Source organism: Megascapheus bottae, chromosome 5, assembly GCF_031878675.1.
Source record: "Megascapheus bottae isolate mThoBot1 chromosome 5, mThoBot2.hap1, whole genome shotgun sequence".
NCBI classification, from domain to species: Eukaryota; Metazoa; Chordata; class Mammalia; order Rodentia; family Geomyidae; genus Megascapheus; species Megascapheus bottae.
Genome location: NC_143513.1, coordinates 41,825,487 through 41,845,233, shown reverse-complemented (window position 1 = coordinate 41,845,233; position 19,747 = coordinate 41,825,487). Strand labels below are relative to the sequence as shown.

The window sequence follows — 19,747 nt, the reverse complement described above, 5'->3', positions numbered from 1 at the left end:
TTATATAAGCTTCATAAAGGTTTGACCTGATGAATAAACTCACCCTTTCATGTCTTACTGGTGTTTCTTCCTTCCAGTGGTGGTGAGGGAAGGCTGGCTCACTCTTTGAAGAGGAGGACACTGGTGGAGGGCGTGCATAGGAATGTAAACTTTTGCTAGTAGCTATGATGTGTACAGGAGATGATCTAAAACAAGCAGATTTTGCCATGAAGCAGAGGTCATTACAGTAAACTATGTTTGTGATTAAAAGAATACCATAGTCCAAATACAAGTGTTATTACATATAAAATAGCGATGAAAAACTTTAATATAATATAGACAACCAAGTTTCATTTGAAATATGCTGTTCCTAAACTCAATTTCCTGTCCTAAACCCTCTTTACATCAGATTTAACAGCATGCTTTAATTGGTATGATTATTCATTTATTCCATTTACATTTTGGGGGACAGTATCTCACCATGTAGCTCAAGCTAACCTTAAAAACTTGAGTTCCTCCTGTCTTAGCTTCTCAAGTTCTAAGATTACAAACATGGACCATACCTAGTTCCTATTTGCTTTTATCTCAATACATATAAATGTGTGCTTTCATTCATGAAAAGTAATACCCCCTGGAGAACACACTATACATTTTTCTTCTACTCTGATGTATGAATCAAGTGTTTATGTATAGCCACTTAAAACAAGTAACAACTTCACATCTAGCACTTAGGAAGCAGAAGCAGAATGACTCCACGTTTACAGTCATGCTGAGTTACATGATAAAAATCTGTCTCAAACAGGACAACTAAAGATAAAAGCAAAAATAAAGTGTAAGTCACAATGCAATGTCCTAACATGTATGCAGTAGGCTGGGGATACAAGCTCTGTTGTAGAGCATTTTTATAACTTGTACACGTCCCTGGGTTAGATCCCAGCACCCTCACACCAAATAAATAAGCAAACAAATAAACAAAAATAATGACCTAAATAAAAATCACCATTCTAGGCATGTCTAAATACAAATAATGTCAGTCTCTCATCCCTCTTTCTATGCAAGAATATAATTTTTACCCATTCTCAACCCCTTTGTACTAGAGTTATGGCTTTGAACAAAGCACAATAATAGTGATTAACATTCTATAGGAAGTTGCATGAAAGGCCACTGATGATATTATAAGATGTGCAAGACAGCAGAATTTGGCTCTTTTTATGCTAAGGGAAGCACAAAAAATACTACAGAGTAAATTACATACATAGGAAGATATCTCCTTATACCCATATTTTCTGTGTTGTTTGTAGAGATAATATTTCAATGTATAGCCTGGCAAGCCTTAAACTCAAGATTCTCAGCCTTCCAAGTTTTGAATTTATAGAGCATGCCACCATGTTTAAATTACTTATACTGAATTCCTTCTGAAGCCTTTACTCACTTCCAATGACTCTTTCCTTATAAAAACTAAAAAGTATCATCTAACCAGAAATAAGGAGGGGGTTAATAAGTCAAGGTTATTTTTTAATGTAAAACAAAAAATTAGTTTTTTTGACAACTGCAATGGAAGTGGGACTAAAAAGTAAATAATTCTAGTTGGGAGTTTGGCCTAGTGGTAGAGTGCCTGCCTAGAATGCTTGAAGACCTGGGTTTGATTCCTTGGTACCACATACATAGAAAAAACCTGGAAGTGGCACTGTGGCTAAAGTAGTAGAGCTCTAGCCTTGAGAAAAGTCCAAGGACAGTGCTCAGGCCCTGAAATTTTACATGGAATTAAAATGAAATTAACTAAACTGAATATGAGCTAATCAAAACTGCATAACTAATGAGAAGGAAAGCAGCATAACTAATAAGGCTAGGATTTCATACCTAAGAAGTTTACTCTTTGGCAAAGCATTATAGGAAATAAAGATTCATGGTTATTCCTACATTACCTAGTACACTCTGGTCTATCATTTTCTACCAACAGAGTACACATCTGGGAAGTTTTGTATTACAAGTGACTATATTTTTAATCCAAGTCTTCTTTTTTTTTTTTTTTTTTCTTTGCCAGTCCTGGGGTTGAGCTCAGGGCCTGAGGACTGTCCTTGGATTTTTCTCAAGGCTAGAGCTCTACCACTTGAGCGTCAGCACCACTTCTGGCTTTTTCTAAGTATGTGGTACCAAGGAATTGAACCCGGGTCTTCGTGCATGCTAGGCAAGCACTCTACCACTAGGCCAAACTCCCGGCCCCCCAAGTCTTCTTTTAATGAAACATTATTTACTCCGTTCTCTCTAGGAATATTAGTTGAAAGCTTCCATAATTTCACAGTACAACAACTAATTTTCAACCATCATTTATATATGTATGAAATCATGTTCTTTAGTAAGATCCACTTTTAAGTTTTCAAGATTTTAAAATTGGCACAAAGATAAAGCTGCCTATACTGTAGAAATATCAAACCTAGATCAAAAGAAACCAAAAATGTTTAAATACAATGTTTATTGTAACTATGGGTTTTTATAAAGTAGTAATATGCAATAAATGTATTTCTTCATCTATTTTTTACACATTTATTTTAAAAATTATAGTATATTTTTCTGGTCCTGGGGCTTGAATTCTGGACCTGGGCACTGTCCCTGAGCTTTTGTGCCACAGTGACACTTCCAGTTTTCTGGTGGTTAATTGGAGATGAGTCTTACAGACTTTCGTCCCCTGACTGACTTTGAACCATGATACTCGGATCTCAGCAGTTAGGATTACAGGCATGTGCCACTAGCGCCCAAATAGTCTTTTTCTTAACAGAATTTATTTTAATCTTAAATATGGAATGATGCCATTATAAGGTCCTTAAATTCTACTGACTTTGTTTTCAGTTAATTCATTAGATAGCTAATAACATTTTAAAATTGGAAACATTTAAACTAATTAACAGGTTACTTTTAACCAGTCTGGGGCTTTGAACTCAGGGCCAGGGCTCTGTCCTTAAGCTTTCTCAAGGCTAGCACTCTACTACCTGAGCCACAGCACCACTTCCAGCTTTTTCTGTGTACATAGTACTGAGGAATTGAACCCAGGGCTTCCTGTATGTTAGGCAAGCACTCTACCACTAGGCCACACTCCCAACCAATTAACAGTTTTTTGTATGACAGTTTTAAAATACTCCTACCTGTTATAAAATGAGCACTGCATAAGTGGACTTTGTGGACTGGTGGCAATATTTGCTAATTCTGTGAGCCAGTCCACCTCATTTTCACGGTAAGCATTTTCCGATATGTCTGAGGTATTCTGGTTCCAAGATGGTCTTGGGTATTCTTGATGTGAAACATCTGAACTTAGCTGGTATATAGCAGATTGGGCAGGATCACTTTGAACAGCCTGAAGTTCAGGAAGGTCATCTGCAAATAACCACACTCAAAATTATAAAAATAAAATGGTATAGTAATGAACAATATTCTAACTGCAGCTAGAAGCCCTCAAATTTACCTAGTATATGAAAGGAAAATCACAAAATCAATATTAAATCCAATTATGTTTTCTTCAACAATATGTAACTTAAAGAGGACATCCAAAGCCAGATACGGTGGCTCACATCAAGAGGCTGAGCTCTAAGGAGCTGGGCACTAAAGACCACAAGACTCTCATCTCCAATTAACCACTAGAAAAAGGGAAGTAGAGCTATGGCGCCAGAGGTAGTGCCATGGCTTTGAGCTGAAGAGCTCAGGGACAAAGCCCAGGCCCAAGGGTAGGGCTCTGGCCTTGAGCTGAAAGAGCTCAGGAACGGCTCCCTGGCCCAGAGTTCGAGCCTCACAACTAACAACAACAACAACAAAAAGCACATCCAGTAATCAATACAGCCTGATGGAAAAGTGAACAGAGCAATGGTTCATCACTTAAACCATGCAAGTATTTCATGTTCAGAACTTGAGGGGAAAAATAGATCTATTATAGATCTATTATAGATATATAGATATTTTTTCCCTTCCCATGTTTTTCTCCCACTTTCCCTCCCAAGTTGTACATTCCCTCCCCCATCCCTCACAAGTTGTAGAATACATTTCCAACATATTGTCTTATGAATATTACACTGCTTCATCCTTTGTCTTTGGATCATCTTGTTTTTGCCTTTCCCTTCCTTGATTCAAATAAACAAATAAATGTATATACAATACACCAGATTCTTATATAGCAAGTTAATGAGGGGAAAAAGCATTAAATGTATACAAATATGAAGTTGGTATTTATAGCCTATGTTAAGCTGTAATATAAATTCCACTATTGAAATTTACCAAATATGAAAATAAAAATCCTATTATTAATTTTTAGGAACCACTTTCACAAATAAGTTTTAGAAGTTCTTTTAGTTGTTTTGTTTTGCTCTGTTCACATTGCTGGAGATCAAATCCCAGGGCTTCATGTATATAAAGCAAGCACTCTACAACTAATTCTGAATTCAGTAATACTGAGTGGTAACTTTTCCTTTAATGCCTTCCCTAAAGAAAGATCATGCTAGTTTTTCAGGTTTTCCAAGAAATACTGAAATTCTATACAAGTTAATATAAGAAACACGGAACTAAAAATTCTTTAACAGTTTTGAAAAAGGATTTTGAAACATTTAAAAACAAAATATCAGCCTCTATGAAACATATACCAACAAATTCTATAGATCCAAGTATATGTCAAGAAAACTCTTCCAGTTACCTAAATGTCTTCATAAAAGTATATACTTCATACTCAGAAAAATGTTCTAGAACAGTCTCCTGAAAACTAAAATACTTCAATTAGAAGTAACAACTCAAAATACCCATTCTTCAAACTGACTAAAAGGTATCCATGCTCATGGTGATAGCCAAATATTTCTGAAATACCATAACAATTTTAGATAATGTCCCCATAGCTACTTTCGTTCCCTCACTGCCAGAACCTTTTAAACATAATTTTTTCATTTGTTTCTGTCTTTCAAATTCAGGAAATTAACTTTTTAACTGAAGTCATGGATGGAAAGGGCAAGGTTCTGGCTCCCTGGGGGCCAACTTTTGTCCTGAAGCCTGAAACATGGTGGTGAACAATCCAGTAATGGTTAAAATGGTGCTCCAAACCACCTCTCCACTAACCTAGAGAATACACAGGCTACGCTGTCTCTAACTCAGCTCAGCAGGAATGACCATCACAAATGTCAAATCCTTGAGTTTCAAGGATCCAAATGTCATTTCCAAATCACACCAACAAATCAACTGTGAAGAGCTCTACAGGACAATGTTTCACCACCAATACCTTTTAAAAAGGCACAGGACAGCCCGATTGTCCTAAGGTGTTTAGTTTGATCTTCATATATTTAGCTAATAATTTATAAGTGAGCATCTATAATAACAATTAACTAAACCACTCTAGTTTTAAGTATTACTTTAAAACAAGAACAAGAGAATGCTGAAATTTCCAATCATACAAAAACTTCACTCTAGCATTTTTAGGCAGCTAATGTAGTTAGCAGATAAAATATGAAATGAATCTGAATCTTAGGGCCCTAAATAACTTTTAATTTTGTTTACCAAGCTCCATGTGCTCATCACAGGAGTTATAGCCAGGTGAAGATGGCAAGTTCTCATTACACTGCAACAACTCCAATGAATCATTCATTCCTGAAGTTCTCTTGTCCATTACCAACAGGAGTTTCTGTACTGCATTAGGCATCTGATTTGTCTTCACTTCCCACACCATGTTATGGTGCTCTGACTTAAAACAAAATTAAAGAGAAAAAGGAAAAAAAAAATATGTCAAATGATTTAGCAATCCAAAGTATGCAATCAACCAGAGATATCACTATGTTGTATTTTAACTTAACCATATTTATCAGCCTTTTCTCCTCAGTGTTTGTCTTCCTCTCCTTCCCTTCTCTCCTTTCAGTCTTTTTTTTTTTTAATGCTGGTCCTGGGACTTGAACTCAGGGTCTGGCCACTGTACCTGAGCTTCTTTTGCTCAAGGCTAGCTCTACCGCTTAAGCTACAGACCCACTTGGAGCTTTTTCTGAGTAGTCTGTTGGAAAGGAGTCTAGCTTTGAATCTTGATCCTCAGATCTCAGCCTCCTGAGTAGTTAGCACCGCAGTCGTAAATCCCTAGTGATGTCCCCCCGCAAGCCCCACACGCACACTTTTTGTGGTATTAGGGGACTGCTAGCACTAGGCAAGCATTCTGCCAGTTAAGCCATGCCTCCAGCTCATTATTTCTTTTAGGTTTGTAACTTTTCTTTCAAAATTACCCCAAATTGTATTTCAACATTAGTCTTACTACAAACATTAAGACTAATAAATTATTCTTCACATATAACTCCAAGTCAAAAGAAAATTAACAAAATTTCTCCCATTAGACAAAGAGCATTCTATTTCTTTTTTTAAAAAAAAAAGATTATTCCATCCTATTTAGGTGTTTCCACAATATTTCCTCATGTTCTGAAAATGAACAATTTTATCACTCTTACATTCTGTAAAGAACATTTAAGTTTCTTAAAATGGCCGAATACTAGATTTGTGGTATTTTATCAATGAAAATTTAGGACTTAGAAGTATAAAAAGCCTCTCATTCTGAAAAGGCTACTATTTCTAGAAAGATGAATAATAATTATAGGAAGTTTTACTAAACAACTAGTAAACCATTCAATGAAGTCTATGAAGTTCTCACAAGGGAAAAAAATGTACACAAATACACAAAATATTTGCTTTGAAAGGAAAATGTAACTATGCCTTTCACCCTCTATAGTCTTTGGACAATTATCAAATTAGTTACTTAAAACAATGCAGGAGTCAGAATGCGGCTTAGTGGCAGAGTGCTTGAGACATGCATGAGACATGCATGAAAGCCTCATGTTCGACCCCTCAATACAGTATAAACAGAAAAAGCCAGAAGTGGCGCTGTGGCTCAAGTGGTAGAGTGCTAACCTTGAACAAAGGAAGCACAAGTACAGTGCCCAGTTCCTGAGTTCAAGCCCCAGGACTGGCAAAGCATAAAAATAAAATAAAATAAAACAAGAGTGACAACAATAAGATTTTGGTTGTTTTCAGGGACACTATTCCAAACTTAAAAAATAAGCTGAAGCCAGTCACTGGTGGCTATTCAGGAAGCTAAGCTCTGAGGATCATGGTTCAAAATCAGCCCTAAGAGGAAAAGTTTCAGCATTTCAACAAAATGCTGAAAGTAGAAAAGTGTGGCTCAGGTGATAGAATACTAGTCTTGAGCAATAAAGCTCAGAAACAGTGCTAGGCCCTGAGTTCAAGTCCAAGGACTGGCACACACACACACATAAAAAAGCTTTACTAAGAAAAAGAATACAAAAATAAAATCTTGATTGTTGTCGATAATATGCACTTTGTTCCTCAAAAGAGAAATGATACACTGCTATTAAAATTAAAGCAGCACCCCAGCCCAAGCTGCTCAGAAAGTCAATGTAGCAGAGCACTGGTGGCCCCCATCTGCCAATCCTATCAACTCAGGAGACTCAGATCCTCAAATCATGGTTCAAAGCTGGCCCTGGCAGGCAAATCCACGAGACTCTTATCTCCAATGGACTAACAAAAAACTGGAAATGGAGCTGTGACTCAAGTGGCAGAGTGCTAGCTTTGAGTATAAAAGTCCAGGGACAGCACCCAGGACCTAACTTCAAGTCCCATGACCAGCAAAAAAAAAAGTCAATGAAGGGGCTGGGAGCATGGTCTAATGGTAGAGTGCTCACCTAGCATAAACGAAGCCCTGGGTTGGATTCCCCAGTACCACATACACAGAAAAAGCCAGAAGTGGAGCTGTGACTGGAAGTAGAGCTGTGTCTCAAGTGGCAGAGCACTAGCCTTGAGCAAAATGTGTCCAAGGACACTGCCCAGGTCCTGAGTTCAAGCCCAAGGACTGGCAAAGAAAAAAAAGTCAATGAAAAGGTATTAGTATTTTTACCAGAATTTTCTAAACCATGATATAATTATCAATAATCACTTAGCAAATGTTTTTTTCTACAAGGCTTTTCTTCATGATCTTATTGATTATAAAATACACAATTGGGACTAATATTTTTTAAAGCAACTTAAAAATTTTTGAGCCAAAAAAGCTCAGGGAGAGTGTGCAGGCACTGATTTCAAGCCTCAGGACAAAGACAGAAATAAATACACACACAGACACAAAGAAATATGACTACTAACCCCATCAATGAGATTTAGATGCTCCTAACAGTTTTATAAAGCAGAATCTAATCTCTTTTTTGTGTACATATAATATTTTCACACTCATATTATAGTCAATAACTTTTAAGGGTAGCTTGAGCTCTCAAGTCCACACCACATAGGCAACATGAAAGTTCTCATCTCAGAAACAACAGAAAGATCTAAATAGCATTCGTTGTAAAGACATACAGAAGTTTATTTATCCCTTTTACTGCTGAACATTATCAGTTTTCTCAATCTCCTAAATAATACTATATTTACACTCTCATTTTTTAAGATTTTATTAAAATTGATTTTTAAATCATATTGCAAATGTCAAGTTTATGTAACATGATATCTATAGAGTATATATGCCAGCATAGATTTTTATGTCTATGTAGTTGTATTTATATCTCCAAGTTTGTGTCAATTACCTTGAGTATCTTAATATTGAGTCATTGCTCTTTTACTGTTTGGATCTAACATCTACATATCAAGGAGACCATACACCTTTTGTTACTTTGGTTTTGACTCATCTCGCTCAACATGATTTGTTCTAGTTTCATCCACTTCCCAGAGAATGCCATTATTTTACCTTGTCTGCTGGCTATGTAGAATTCTAGTGTGTGTGTATGTGTGTATCACATTTTTTGTATCCATTCATCTGCAGTAGGGCATCTAGGTTGTTTCCATTGCTTGGCTATTGTGAATAGTGCAGCAACGAACATGTCTGTGCAGGTATCCTTATTATACTTTCATTTTTAAAAATACTTGCTTAAATATGATTTAGATTCCCAGATAGAGGTAGGATAAGTAGAGGACATTGAACATCTTAAAGTTCTCAACATAGTAGAACCTGCATTTCTAATTTCAACTCTAAAGATGCTTTCTCCCTATACCTTCAAAAATATCACTTGGCCTAGGCAATGTTTTATAGCCCTACTCAGTGTTATCAATAATCAGATGTTTAGTGAAAAGGGCACAGAGTTAAAAGCAAACATGAGTTGATTCCAACTTGAACATCTAATATGATCATTTAATATGTGACTGAGTTTCTCATTAACTTATTAACATTGTTAAAAATGGGGCTAGTAGGGTCGGGAGTTTAGCCTAGTGGTAGAGTGCTTGCCTAGCATGCACGAAGTCCAGGACTGAAAAAAAAAAAATGAGGCTAATACCCGCCTTACTCCTCAGACAACAGTTACAAGGATAAACTGAAACAGTGAAACAAAAATGTATTGCCTTTTTTTTTCCCCTTTTTTTGCCAGTCTTGGGCTTGGGCTCAGGGCGAGGACTTTCTCAAGGCTAGCACTCTACCACTTGAGCCTCAGCACCACTTCCGACTTTTTTCTATGTATGTGGTACCCAGGAATCGAACCCGGGTATTGGTGTATGCTAGGCAAGCACTCTACCACTAGGCCAAACTCCTGGCCCCTGTATTGCCTTTTTAACATTTTTTTATCCCAGACTGTACATCAGTATTACTACCATGTCCTTAATGTTTTAGAGAGAACATTTATTAAAAATACTTAACAGGGGGCCAGGAGTTTGGCCTACTGGTAGAGTGCTTGCCTAGCATGCATGAAGACCTAGGTTCGATTCCTTGGTACCCCACATACATATCAAAAAAAAAAGCCAGAAGTGGTGCTGAGGCTCAAGTGGTAGAGCTCTAGCCTTGAGAAAGTCCAAGGACAGTGCTCAAACCCTGAGCTCAAGCCCAGGACTGGCAAAAAAAAAAAAAAAACAAAAAAACAAAAAACAAAACTTAACAATATACAACCAAAGAGCTACAGTCATCCCTTATTACATCTTGGCTCATTTATTGAGGCTTCACTGTATGGAGGATTAAACAGGAGACCCCAGCAAGAGGCAGGTATCTGCAAAGTAGCAGTGAGTGAAAAACGAGATTGTAGCAATCTAACTCTGCCCCATCTTGGATTTTTACCTATGGTAGGAGTCTGTAGAATGTAGCTCCTGTGATAGGTGAGGGATCACTGGTATTCAATTTTGGCAGTTTTTCTTCTAGAAATAATTACAAGTCATCTAACATTTCTCAAAAACAGTCATGCATCATGCCATGACTTAAGGTAAATAAGTTTATCTAATGTTTTTCAAATGTTTGAAACAAAAATCTTTTTCTGCTAATCCATATAGTTATAGTAAATCTGCTCTAGTATAACTTCCCACAAAATTGAGGACTAGAGGAAACATGCTTTCTCAAATATCAAGTCATTTGAGTTTGAGCTTTTATCTAGTACTCTTAATCAGTAATTCTGAATTAAACTCTTTTGACAATCATAGCTCTGCTTTAAATAAATGATGTCCAATCTTCCCAACAAAAAGTTATTTATTCAGTCTGGGCAAAGTCCAGTCCTATGAACTGTTTCATTTCTCTTCTTTCAAAAGAACTTCATTTGCAGTTAAGAACTACTTGACTAAAAAGTTAATGTAACACGTACAAGACATTTTAGCAATAATGTTATATCTCAATGGTAAACAGTTAATCACCAATTCCAAGGAACCCAAACTTTAGTAGAAAAACATTACCAGTAAATGACTAAATGACTCTACAAATATTATTCTACAAATATGGCTTAGCTATGAATAGAAAACAACAACAACAAAGATAGTCTTCCAATGAGGGAAGCTCACATTAGCAAACTCACAGAGTTTACAAAGTTCTGGATTTAGAAAAACGTAGTATCTTGTATATCAATGGAAAGGATGGCTATGGATTCTAAGATTGTAAGATCCCGGCACCAGTCTTGTAACTTTTTATTGAAGCTGGTTTCAAACTGTGAGCCTCCCTATCTCTGACTCCTGAGTAATTTGTGTTACAAGCAAGTACCATCCTGTGTAGCTTTTTTTTTTTTTTTTTGAGACACGAATAAAGACTCTGCCTTTAGTTTAGCCTAGTGGTACAGTGTTTGCCTAGCATGCACAAAGACCTGGGTTTGATTCCTTGACACCGCGTACATAAAAAAAAAGCCAGAAATGGTGCAGTGGCTCCAGTGGTAGAGCTCTAGCCTTGAGGAAAAAGCCCAAGGGCAGCGCTCAGGCCCTGAATTCAAACCCCTGGACTGGCAAAAAATAAAAATAAAATAAAGTGGAAACAAAGCATATACCTCATTGGTTATACTGAAAACTCAATGAGATATGCTCTGAAAAACAACACAAAGCAAACCTTCAATATGGTAGAGCCAGTATTAACAATTATCAGACAATGATGAGCCACTGAGGACTCATGGACAGAAGTTTGACACAATGATAAGTATATTTTAAACACTCTGAATCTATACAAAATCATACGGAAGTCCTAAATACACAGATTTCTTCTAGAATTAAAGGAGAGTACATTAAAAAAACATGACAGAGGGACCAGGAATGTGGCCTAGTGGTAGAGTGCTTGCCTGGCACAAAACCCTGGGTTTGATACCTTGGCATCACGTACACAGAAAAAGCAAGAAGTAGTGTTGTGAGAGAGAGGGAGAGAAGGGGGGGGGGAGAGAGTCTGGGAGGGGGGGAGCGCACCCTAGATTCCCAATTTCTATGTGAGCCATCTGACTCTAGTTTCCTTGCAGCATTTCATAAAAGAAAAGGTTAACCAGTAGTATCAACACATATTTCTTACTTAGTAGTTCCCTGACTAGTTTCCCACAAGACTGAAACTCATTCTGTGAGTTCTCTCAACTGCAGACATTGATTATTTAGATAGCAGATTTTGACACTTTCCTTAGTATCTAATATCTTAAAAGAATACCATCTTAAGGCTGGCAGTGTGGCCTAGTGGGAGAGTGCTTGCTAGCAGGCACAAAGCCCCAGGTTCAATACCTCTGTACCACTTACACAGAAAAAAACTTATATGTTTCACATATTAAATGTGGACCAAAGACAACCAACCACAGCTGCATCTTAAACTTAAATTTTTTTAGAGGTTGCACTAAATATTTCTGTAGCTATCCTTTGTCTATCAACAGTGTTGTTCAATTCCACAGAAGCATAGGTACAAATTGTGTGTTCTCTCCCTTTGCAGCTCTTTTGTTTCCTCATTCTTCCCAGCTAATTATTTTTCTTCCTGACCAGCAAGTCCTGCAGTATCCATCATTTGTCATTTATACCATATTAACATTTTAACTTGTATTATTTTTCTTGTCAGTCGTGGGGCTTGAACTCTGGGCCTAGATATGTATTATTTCTTCATCACCATGCTTTTATCTACCACTAGCCCATCACAATACTCCTTAAATGAAATCATTTCAAATCCCAGTTTACTAACAAATAACATTTTTTAAAATTTACTGATCTTTGCACTTTTCTAGCTACTCAGGAGGCTGAGATCTGAGAATCAGGGTTCAAAGCCAGCCCAGGACTTTTAGTCTGTGAGACTCTTATCTCCAATTAACCACTAGAAAACAGGAAGTGGAACTGTGGCTCCAGGGGTAGGGCGGTAGCCTTAAACTGAAGAGCTCAGGGACGACGCCCAGGCCAGACTTAAGCCAAGAAGACTAGAGTCGGTTGTGTGCCCTGAGGTAAGAAATATAACCTTACACTCATAGTACCTCTACTTATTTCATAGAAATATTATAGGAATCGAATACAGGAAAAGGAAAACAAATATAAAGCCATACACAAATGCAAAGTGTCTTTCTGTCAAAGCATTTTGGAGGAAAAAAAGCAAGGTTTTTGGACAAGGTAAAAGAATACTCCTCTTTTATTTGCCACCCATTAGAAATGTGTTGAAGTTCCTCTTCCAATTATCTCCTGAAGGGGTTAACTCTATTCTTTATTCTTGCTTTTGTAAACAGTTTTGATGTTAAAAAATAAACACAGATTGCCTTGCATTTTAGTTAACTCTGTAGGAGTCATTTCTTCACTAGATGATTTTCGAAAGGAAAAATAAGTCTCCAGCAAAACAAAAGCAGTTGTACTTTGAAATATCATGTTCTAAATTTTAATAGATGTGATCCTACTGTTTTTATTTACAAAGGAGACACATAAGAAGGGACTAGATATAATTGAGTCTCAGTGAGTGGAGGAAAAACAAAAATAGGTTTTACAAAATGCTTATCTACTTAAAACTTACTCAGCATTTCCACATACAATTTCTAATTTTACTTAAAACAGCTTTGTGAGCAACTCAGTTTTATGGATGAGGAAAAGTGCTCATTAGGACATTGTCCTTTTGAAGTTGAGTGAGTAGTATAGACCAACAAAAATCAGATTCCAGTTTTCAATCTTCCTAGTTTCTTACCTTTCCAAATGGGTTATATAATCACAAGCTACAAGGCACCATAACAAACTGTATTATAAGTGCAAGTATATCCAAAGCAGTAGAAGGTCCTAACATAGTTCTTTTAAAATGTGTTTTTAATGAAACTTTACCTCTTTTAATGTTTCCACAACTCTAGTTTGCAGCTATATTGGGAGGGGGGTATGTGTTTTAATCACATATACTACCTTAGGCCATCACTTAATACCTTTAAGGACCATACAGTTTAACTTTCAGGCCTGAAGTTCTTTTTTTTAGTGCACCCCCTTACCCCCACCATGGGAGTTTGGCCTGGTGCTTAACCTCAGATCCTGTGCTGTCCTTGAGCTTTTTGCTCACTCTACCACTGAGCTACAGCTTCACTTTCCAATATTTTGATGGTTAGTAAGAGCTTCATGGACTTTCTTGCTGTTGTTGCTGGCTTGATCTAAGCCTCCTGAGCAGCTAAGATTACAGGCATAAACTACAGTGGCCAGTGTGAGATTTCTTATTTGTATATGAGAATAAAAGTTATTTTTCCTCCTCCTTTTTTCCCCCAGTCTTGAGACTTAGATTCAGGGCATGGGCACTGTCCTTGAGCTTTCTCAAAGATAGTGCTCTACCACTTGAACCAAAGCACCACTTCTGGCTTTTTCTGTGTATGTGGTATCAAGGAATTGAATCCAGGGCTTTGTGATTGCTAGGCAAACACTTTACCACTAGGCCACACTCCCAGCCCCTATTTCTTTCCTTCAGACTTGTCGCATATGTTAAAAGATAAAACATCACACATCCATGCCCTTGCTAATCAAGCACATCTACACAAATTATCATTAATGACAAGCTCATTTAATACAAAACTCCTAATTCCACAGCTGGCCATCAAACCTTAAAACAACGTTCTCAATTCAAATAGTGAAGTCATTTTATGAAGGTCCTGAAATTCTCTAAAATTCATACTATGAATGAAAGAAATCTTGACTGTAAACTTAAACATTTACATATTACTTATGGGCAGGGGGGAGAAGGAAGACTTCCTAAGCCTTTAAAGAACCCAATAACCTATATTAGAGAAAATTAGTTTTCTAATTTCTCTAGGAAAAATGGTAAGTTGTGTGTGATAAGAAGCACAAAGTTAATTTCAGATCAAACTATGAAGGAATAGAAATGTTTCTGTTATCAGTTAAAACGCAAGGAAATCAACATGTAAATTTTCCTGTATTCTATTTAAAACGGTCTATTTGTAGTGATTTTCCCATTCTAAATATAATCTTTCTCATACTACACACACACACTACTTGGCCTTGTCTCAATCAACAAATGGTAGTAACTTCCTAAAATAATTTAAGTGGTGGGGAAAAGTGCGGTTTTTGTTATTTTAAGATACACAAGAGACCAGAATTGTTCTGGTGGAAGAGTATATCTTCCTGGTTTATTCATTCATTAATTCCAGTGCCATATGAGCTCTTCACTGGGCACTTGGCTAGGGAGAAGAGAATCTAAAAGTGAAAGTATCGTGGAGACAATCTGATGGTGTTTTGTTTCAAGTGTGGCATGTAAAATTGGGAATGCCTGCATGAACTCTTGGGAGCAGGTACCCTTTTGACTCATGTATACAGGAATTAGAGGGATGGACGATGGGGAAGGACTTTCCAACCAAGAAGAAATGGGAACTGGGTTTCTAACTACAGAGCATTACAAACTGAAATCGAAATTTTATTCCATTAGGTATCAGTCACGTGAGAGTAGTTCTTGCTTTTAAACTGGTTAAACTGCTTTCTCGAAACGCAGATTTAGTTCTAGCTGTATTCAAGTTTCTTTTAAGTCCCAACATTCCCAGGCCAGCAGGAGCTGAAGTTTGACAGGGCGTCGGGTCGAAGACCTCCCGCGTGGGGCGGCCGGGGTGGGGGCTGGGGGGAGAGCACTGGTCCCGCCGGTTTTGAAAACTCTCCTAACTGGAGGAAAAAGAAAAAACAAAAACCCCAGCGCAAATCGCAACACCCCCGACGGCACGCGGCGCTCACAGCCGCACCGAAAACGAACAAGAACCCCCGAGCAGCCGCGGCCTCCGCCGCCGCCCAGGCGGGGTCCCAGGTCGGTCTGGTGGTACTCGGCCCGAGCAGCCCCGTCCCGTGGAAGGCGGAGACAGCGACGGCCCAGCCGCCCTCCCCGCCCCCCCCCCCCTCCTCGGCGGCTCGCCGAGTCCGCCCGGGCTCCGGCCGCCGTTCAGCGTCCGCCCTCCCCTCCCTTCCTCCTCCCCCTCCCCCCCCCCCGTCATGTGACCGCGGCCCGACGCCAGGCTTGTTTTTCCCCTCGGCTCGGCCCCACTGCGCAGGCGCCCCGGAGCCCATTCATTCGAACTGCGTAACAATGAGCCCCGGGGCCCAGCGGCATCGCGAGCTTCCCGGCTCGGTCGGAAGCCCGCTGGGCCCCCGAAGACTCGACGCCTGGCCGGAGTCCCTCCTCGGGGGCCTGCCCTCCGCCCGCCGCCACGCTCCGACCCTCCGCCCGCAGGCGGGTAGTTGAAGTCAAACTTTCCGGGGCAAGCCCGGCGACATTCTGACCCCTTTCACCGCCCTAGCCCGCCCCGTCTTGCCGTCCGGCCCGGCTCCACGGCCCGCCGCGAGCCCCGGCCGGAGCTCAGCCCCCGCCCCGTCTCCTCCCAGTCCCCGCCCGAGACCCCGAGCGCCGCCGCCGCCGCGAAGCCCAAGTGAGCTCGCGAGGGACGCGGGCCCAGGGGGCTGCCCGCGGGCCGGAATCTGGAGTTTGTCGGCCTCCGCCTGGCGGGCGGCCGGCGGAGGAGCGCGGCGCGGACCGAGCGCGGCCGGAGGCCGGATCCCCGCGGGCCCCAGCCCCTCCCTTCCCCACCCCCACCCCTTCCGAAGTAAAAGACAACAAACCGCCGCCGAGGGCGCGCAGCCCCGGCGCGGGCCGCCCGGGCACGACAACACCACTAGCAACTCGCCTACCCTTTTTCTGGCTAGCGCCGGCCTCCACGACACGCGTTACTACTTCTGTCGCAGCTCTTACTCCTCAACCGAAACTTTCCTACTTACCAAACCCGTCGCCATTACCAAGTCTTTCAAGCTTCGTCTTCCCCCTCCCCTCAACACCCCGGGGGCTGAGCCGTTCTCTAGCTTTTTCGTTCTCTCATTGGCTTGTGGTCCTGTCTTTTAATCGTTCCACTTTCTCATTGGAGGATACCGTGGCCCTTCTCGGTGGGCGGGTATGTATTGACTTTTGTGTTGTGTTTACTGGAGAAGGTGATGTGTCAATCACCAGAGTGAGTGCTTCGGATTGGACTGTTGAGGAGACTCTGGGGACTCGTGCCAAACTTTGGCCGCGAATTGGATTGTGGGTTGGTAGTTTCAGTCTTGCTCCCAGGACGAGAGAACTACCGGCAAGACGGAACCGGATGGACTCTATCTCCCAGAAGCGCCTGCACGACACAGACTTGATAGTAAACAAGAGTCATAGGGACACGTGTATCAGCTCGTTTGTTTTGGTGTCTGGGACAAAAGGGAGGGGGCGGAGGAAGGGAGTGTTTTAAAGCTTGGGCCCCTTCTTTTCCTCTGGGCCCAGCTGACCCCTGAGGAGCAGCCCCCACCTCTTAACGGCACCCATTCCCTGGCTGTGAACAGCCGGAGCCTTTGGCTGCTCAGAGTTTGGCAGGAAGCCAAGGTATTGTTTTAGAGCGAGGGGGAAGGAGATGACTGTACAGGCGGAAGCCCGGGTGGCCCGAGAGGGACCGGGTCACTCCGAAATCGTGGTCAGGAGGCACGATGTGGGTCGTGCAGGCGATGGTTCCCTTCCCCGCCCCGTAGAAAAATACTGGATTCCTTTAAAGGAGGTTAAAGCCTCACAATCCCCGAGGAGGCCTCTGCGGAAGATTTCTTTGTCCGCTCTGTTCAGGTCCTCCAGGATCTGTTGTCGGTCCCGAGCCAGGCGCTTTGAGGCCTGAGCATGAAAGCCACGCAAGTTAAAAACTACAGCGCTTGTTCAGGGGCGTGAAGGATGAACTATTCCTTTGAAATTGCTTGTCAAGGCGGCGTTTCCCGTGCTGACCTACTTGATTGTTAACGTTTCATGGAAGGGTATAATGTCTGACTTAGCACTGGTTTCACTTGTGAAATCTCTGTGATACAGTGTCTCTGGAAGTTTTTCTCTTCCCCTTGATTTCCGAAAGAGAGCAAGCTGTCTTTCCTGGGAGTCCTCCTCCAGGTCCCAGGGCTCTGACTCACCGGAAGAGGAGGGCGGCTGCTCTGGCTGTGACCTTCTCTTCCAACGAGCCTGTTCACCGCTGGGTGCGCCGGGTCTGTAATTGTTTACATATATATATATGATTCACATTATAAAGGCATAATTAAGCCCCGCCTTAAAGTGTTTAATCATTTAAGATATGCATTACGTTTATGTTTATGTTCATTAGTTGCGTGCTTAGCGTTGGGATGATGGAAAACTTACTGGTAAAAATTCTCTAAAGTTCACTTTTGGAAAGAGTTTCAAATCATAGCTACTTAATTTCTTTAAAAAAAAAAAACTCGCCTGCGTTTTTGAATTTTTAAGTTACATGAAAGCCAGATAACAAAAATCAGGAATTCCAAAATAACCTCCATATGTTGAAACAGGAGTTCATATTCCTTTAGGGATTCTCCATTGGAATCCCTTTAGTTAAAGTTTACCGGTAAACTAGTTCTTCCTCCCTAGTGTGAGGAAAGGTTTAACCTTCTTGTGCCCACTCACAAGTAGCAATCAAACATTTTGTTTCTCAAAATAACTCAAAAAAGGATAAAGAATAAAAATCTAAACCAAAAATAACTCGAGTCCTAACAAACTACTTAATATTTCCAAGGATAAAATATTTTAGTTTAAAAACACCCCCAAAAGAATGATTGCATGTTTATTTTCGCATATATACTTATTGTATTTCCTTTTTTATATACTGAGTCTTCATAGTCCATACTTTAACTTTTTGTAAACATTTAACTTCTTGACAAGAAAAAAAAATAATTCATGGACTGCACTTAACCTTTAAGATCCAGAAATTTATATCTAACTTCTTTCAGAAATAGAAAAGGTTTCCTTCCCCCAAATCTCTCAATAGCTTGAGAGACAGACGTCTCCTAAGTATGCAAATGATGAGATTTATTTTCAGCCAAATAATGTAAAAAGTATTTGAAAGTTTTAATCTATAGTTTTAGTGGTAAAATTTTTATTAGAGACCCTCAGAATTGGAAAATTACAACTTTAGACACAGATACTGTATGTTCTATAAATAATAATTTGTCTTTTAATAGCACTGTTTTTCTTTTCATTCAAAATATTTATTGGGTAGAGTACAAGAATAGGCCCTGACCTCAAGCTCCAATACAAAAAGTTTTTGCATATTGTATCTTATTTATGCCCAATGGTTGAAATACAAATTAAATTCAGGTAGGTTAATCACAACTAGATAAATATGCTTATTAGGACTGTTAGAATTCCCCACACATTTTAGTGAATAATCTGTCCAGCCACCTACTTTGCTGGAAGCTAAGTGACCCCATTAGTACCTTATATGTATATCATTAATTCCTTAAGTAACTAACAAAAACAGCCAACCTGAAATCCAACACAGAAATCTTAAGTACAAATCCAGTAAGCCCTTGGAATTTTTATATATGTAAGTTGTATCCTGACTAAAATAAATATATAAAATTTTTATCCTTTAGCTGTTTCCCTAATAAAATTACATGACAAAGTCCATTTCAAGCTTTTGTTTCCTTTTTCTGTTCTTTTGAGACAGTATAGCTCTAGGTAGATCCATCTTCCTGCCTCAACCTTCCAAAATGTTGAAATCAAAACATGCACCAAATAGCCAAATAAGTTTTTCCTCTTTTTATTGCCATGTTCTCCTTCTCTTCCTCTTCCTCCTCCTCCTCTTCCTCCTCTTCTTCCTCTTCCTTTTTCTGGTAGTACTGGAGTTTAAACTCAGGGTTATAAGGCAGGCATTCTACTACTTGAGCCACACATCTAGTTTTTATTGTTTTACTTATTTTTTGAGTAGAGTCTCATGTTTTTCTTTCCTAGGCTGTCTTGAACAGTGATCCTCTTACTTAGGTCTCCTGGGTATGTGGGCTCATAGGTGTGCATACTACTATGCCTGGATTGTTGATTGAAATGAGGCCTCACTAACTTGTTACCCAGCCTGGCCTCTAACCTTGACCCTCATGAGCTCTACCTTCTGAATAGCTGGGATTACAGGTGCAAGCCATTTTGTCCACCCCAGTCAGTTCAGTACTACTACTTGATTAGTGTGATTGACTAGTGTGATGGATACAATATGTACATACATGCATAAAATCTCATAGATTTTCTGCCCAGTCCAAGGTT

At 39.8% G+C, this 19,747-nt stretch overlaps 1 protein-coding gene across 2 annotated transcripts in view; it reads right to left on the bottom strand.

Annotated features, from left to right (window-relative positions):
* The window catches only part of Hbp1 (HMG-box transcription factor 1), a 33,256-nt gene extending 16,749 nt beyond the window's left edge, over nucleotides 1-16,507 (bottom strand). Inside the window, exons 1-4 of one of the 2 annotated variants that reach the window (XM_090332989.1) lie at nucleotides 16,432-16,507; nucleotides 5,500-5,683; nucleotides 3,120-3,348; nucleotides 44-185 (exon numbers count right to left, since the gene is read on the bottom strand). In XM_090332989.1, the coding sequence (XP_090189115.1) occupies nucleotides 44-185; nucleotides 3,120-3,348; nucleotides 5,500-5,683; nucleotides 16,432-16,446 (570 nt within the window). In that variant the 5' untranslated portion in view covers nucleotides 16,447-16,507. Of the gene's footprint in view, nucleotides 1-43; nucleotides 186-3,119; nucleotides 3,349-5,499; nucleotides 5,684-16,344 lie in introns of both variants that reach the window. The other variant, XM_090332990.1, reaches the window with a different exon arrangement.
* Between the last annotated feature and the right edge of the window lie 3,240 nt (nucleotides 16,508-19,747).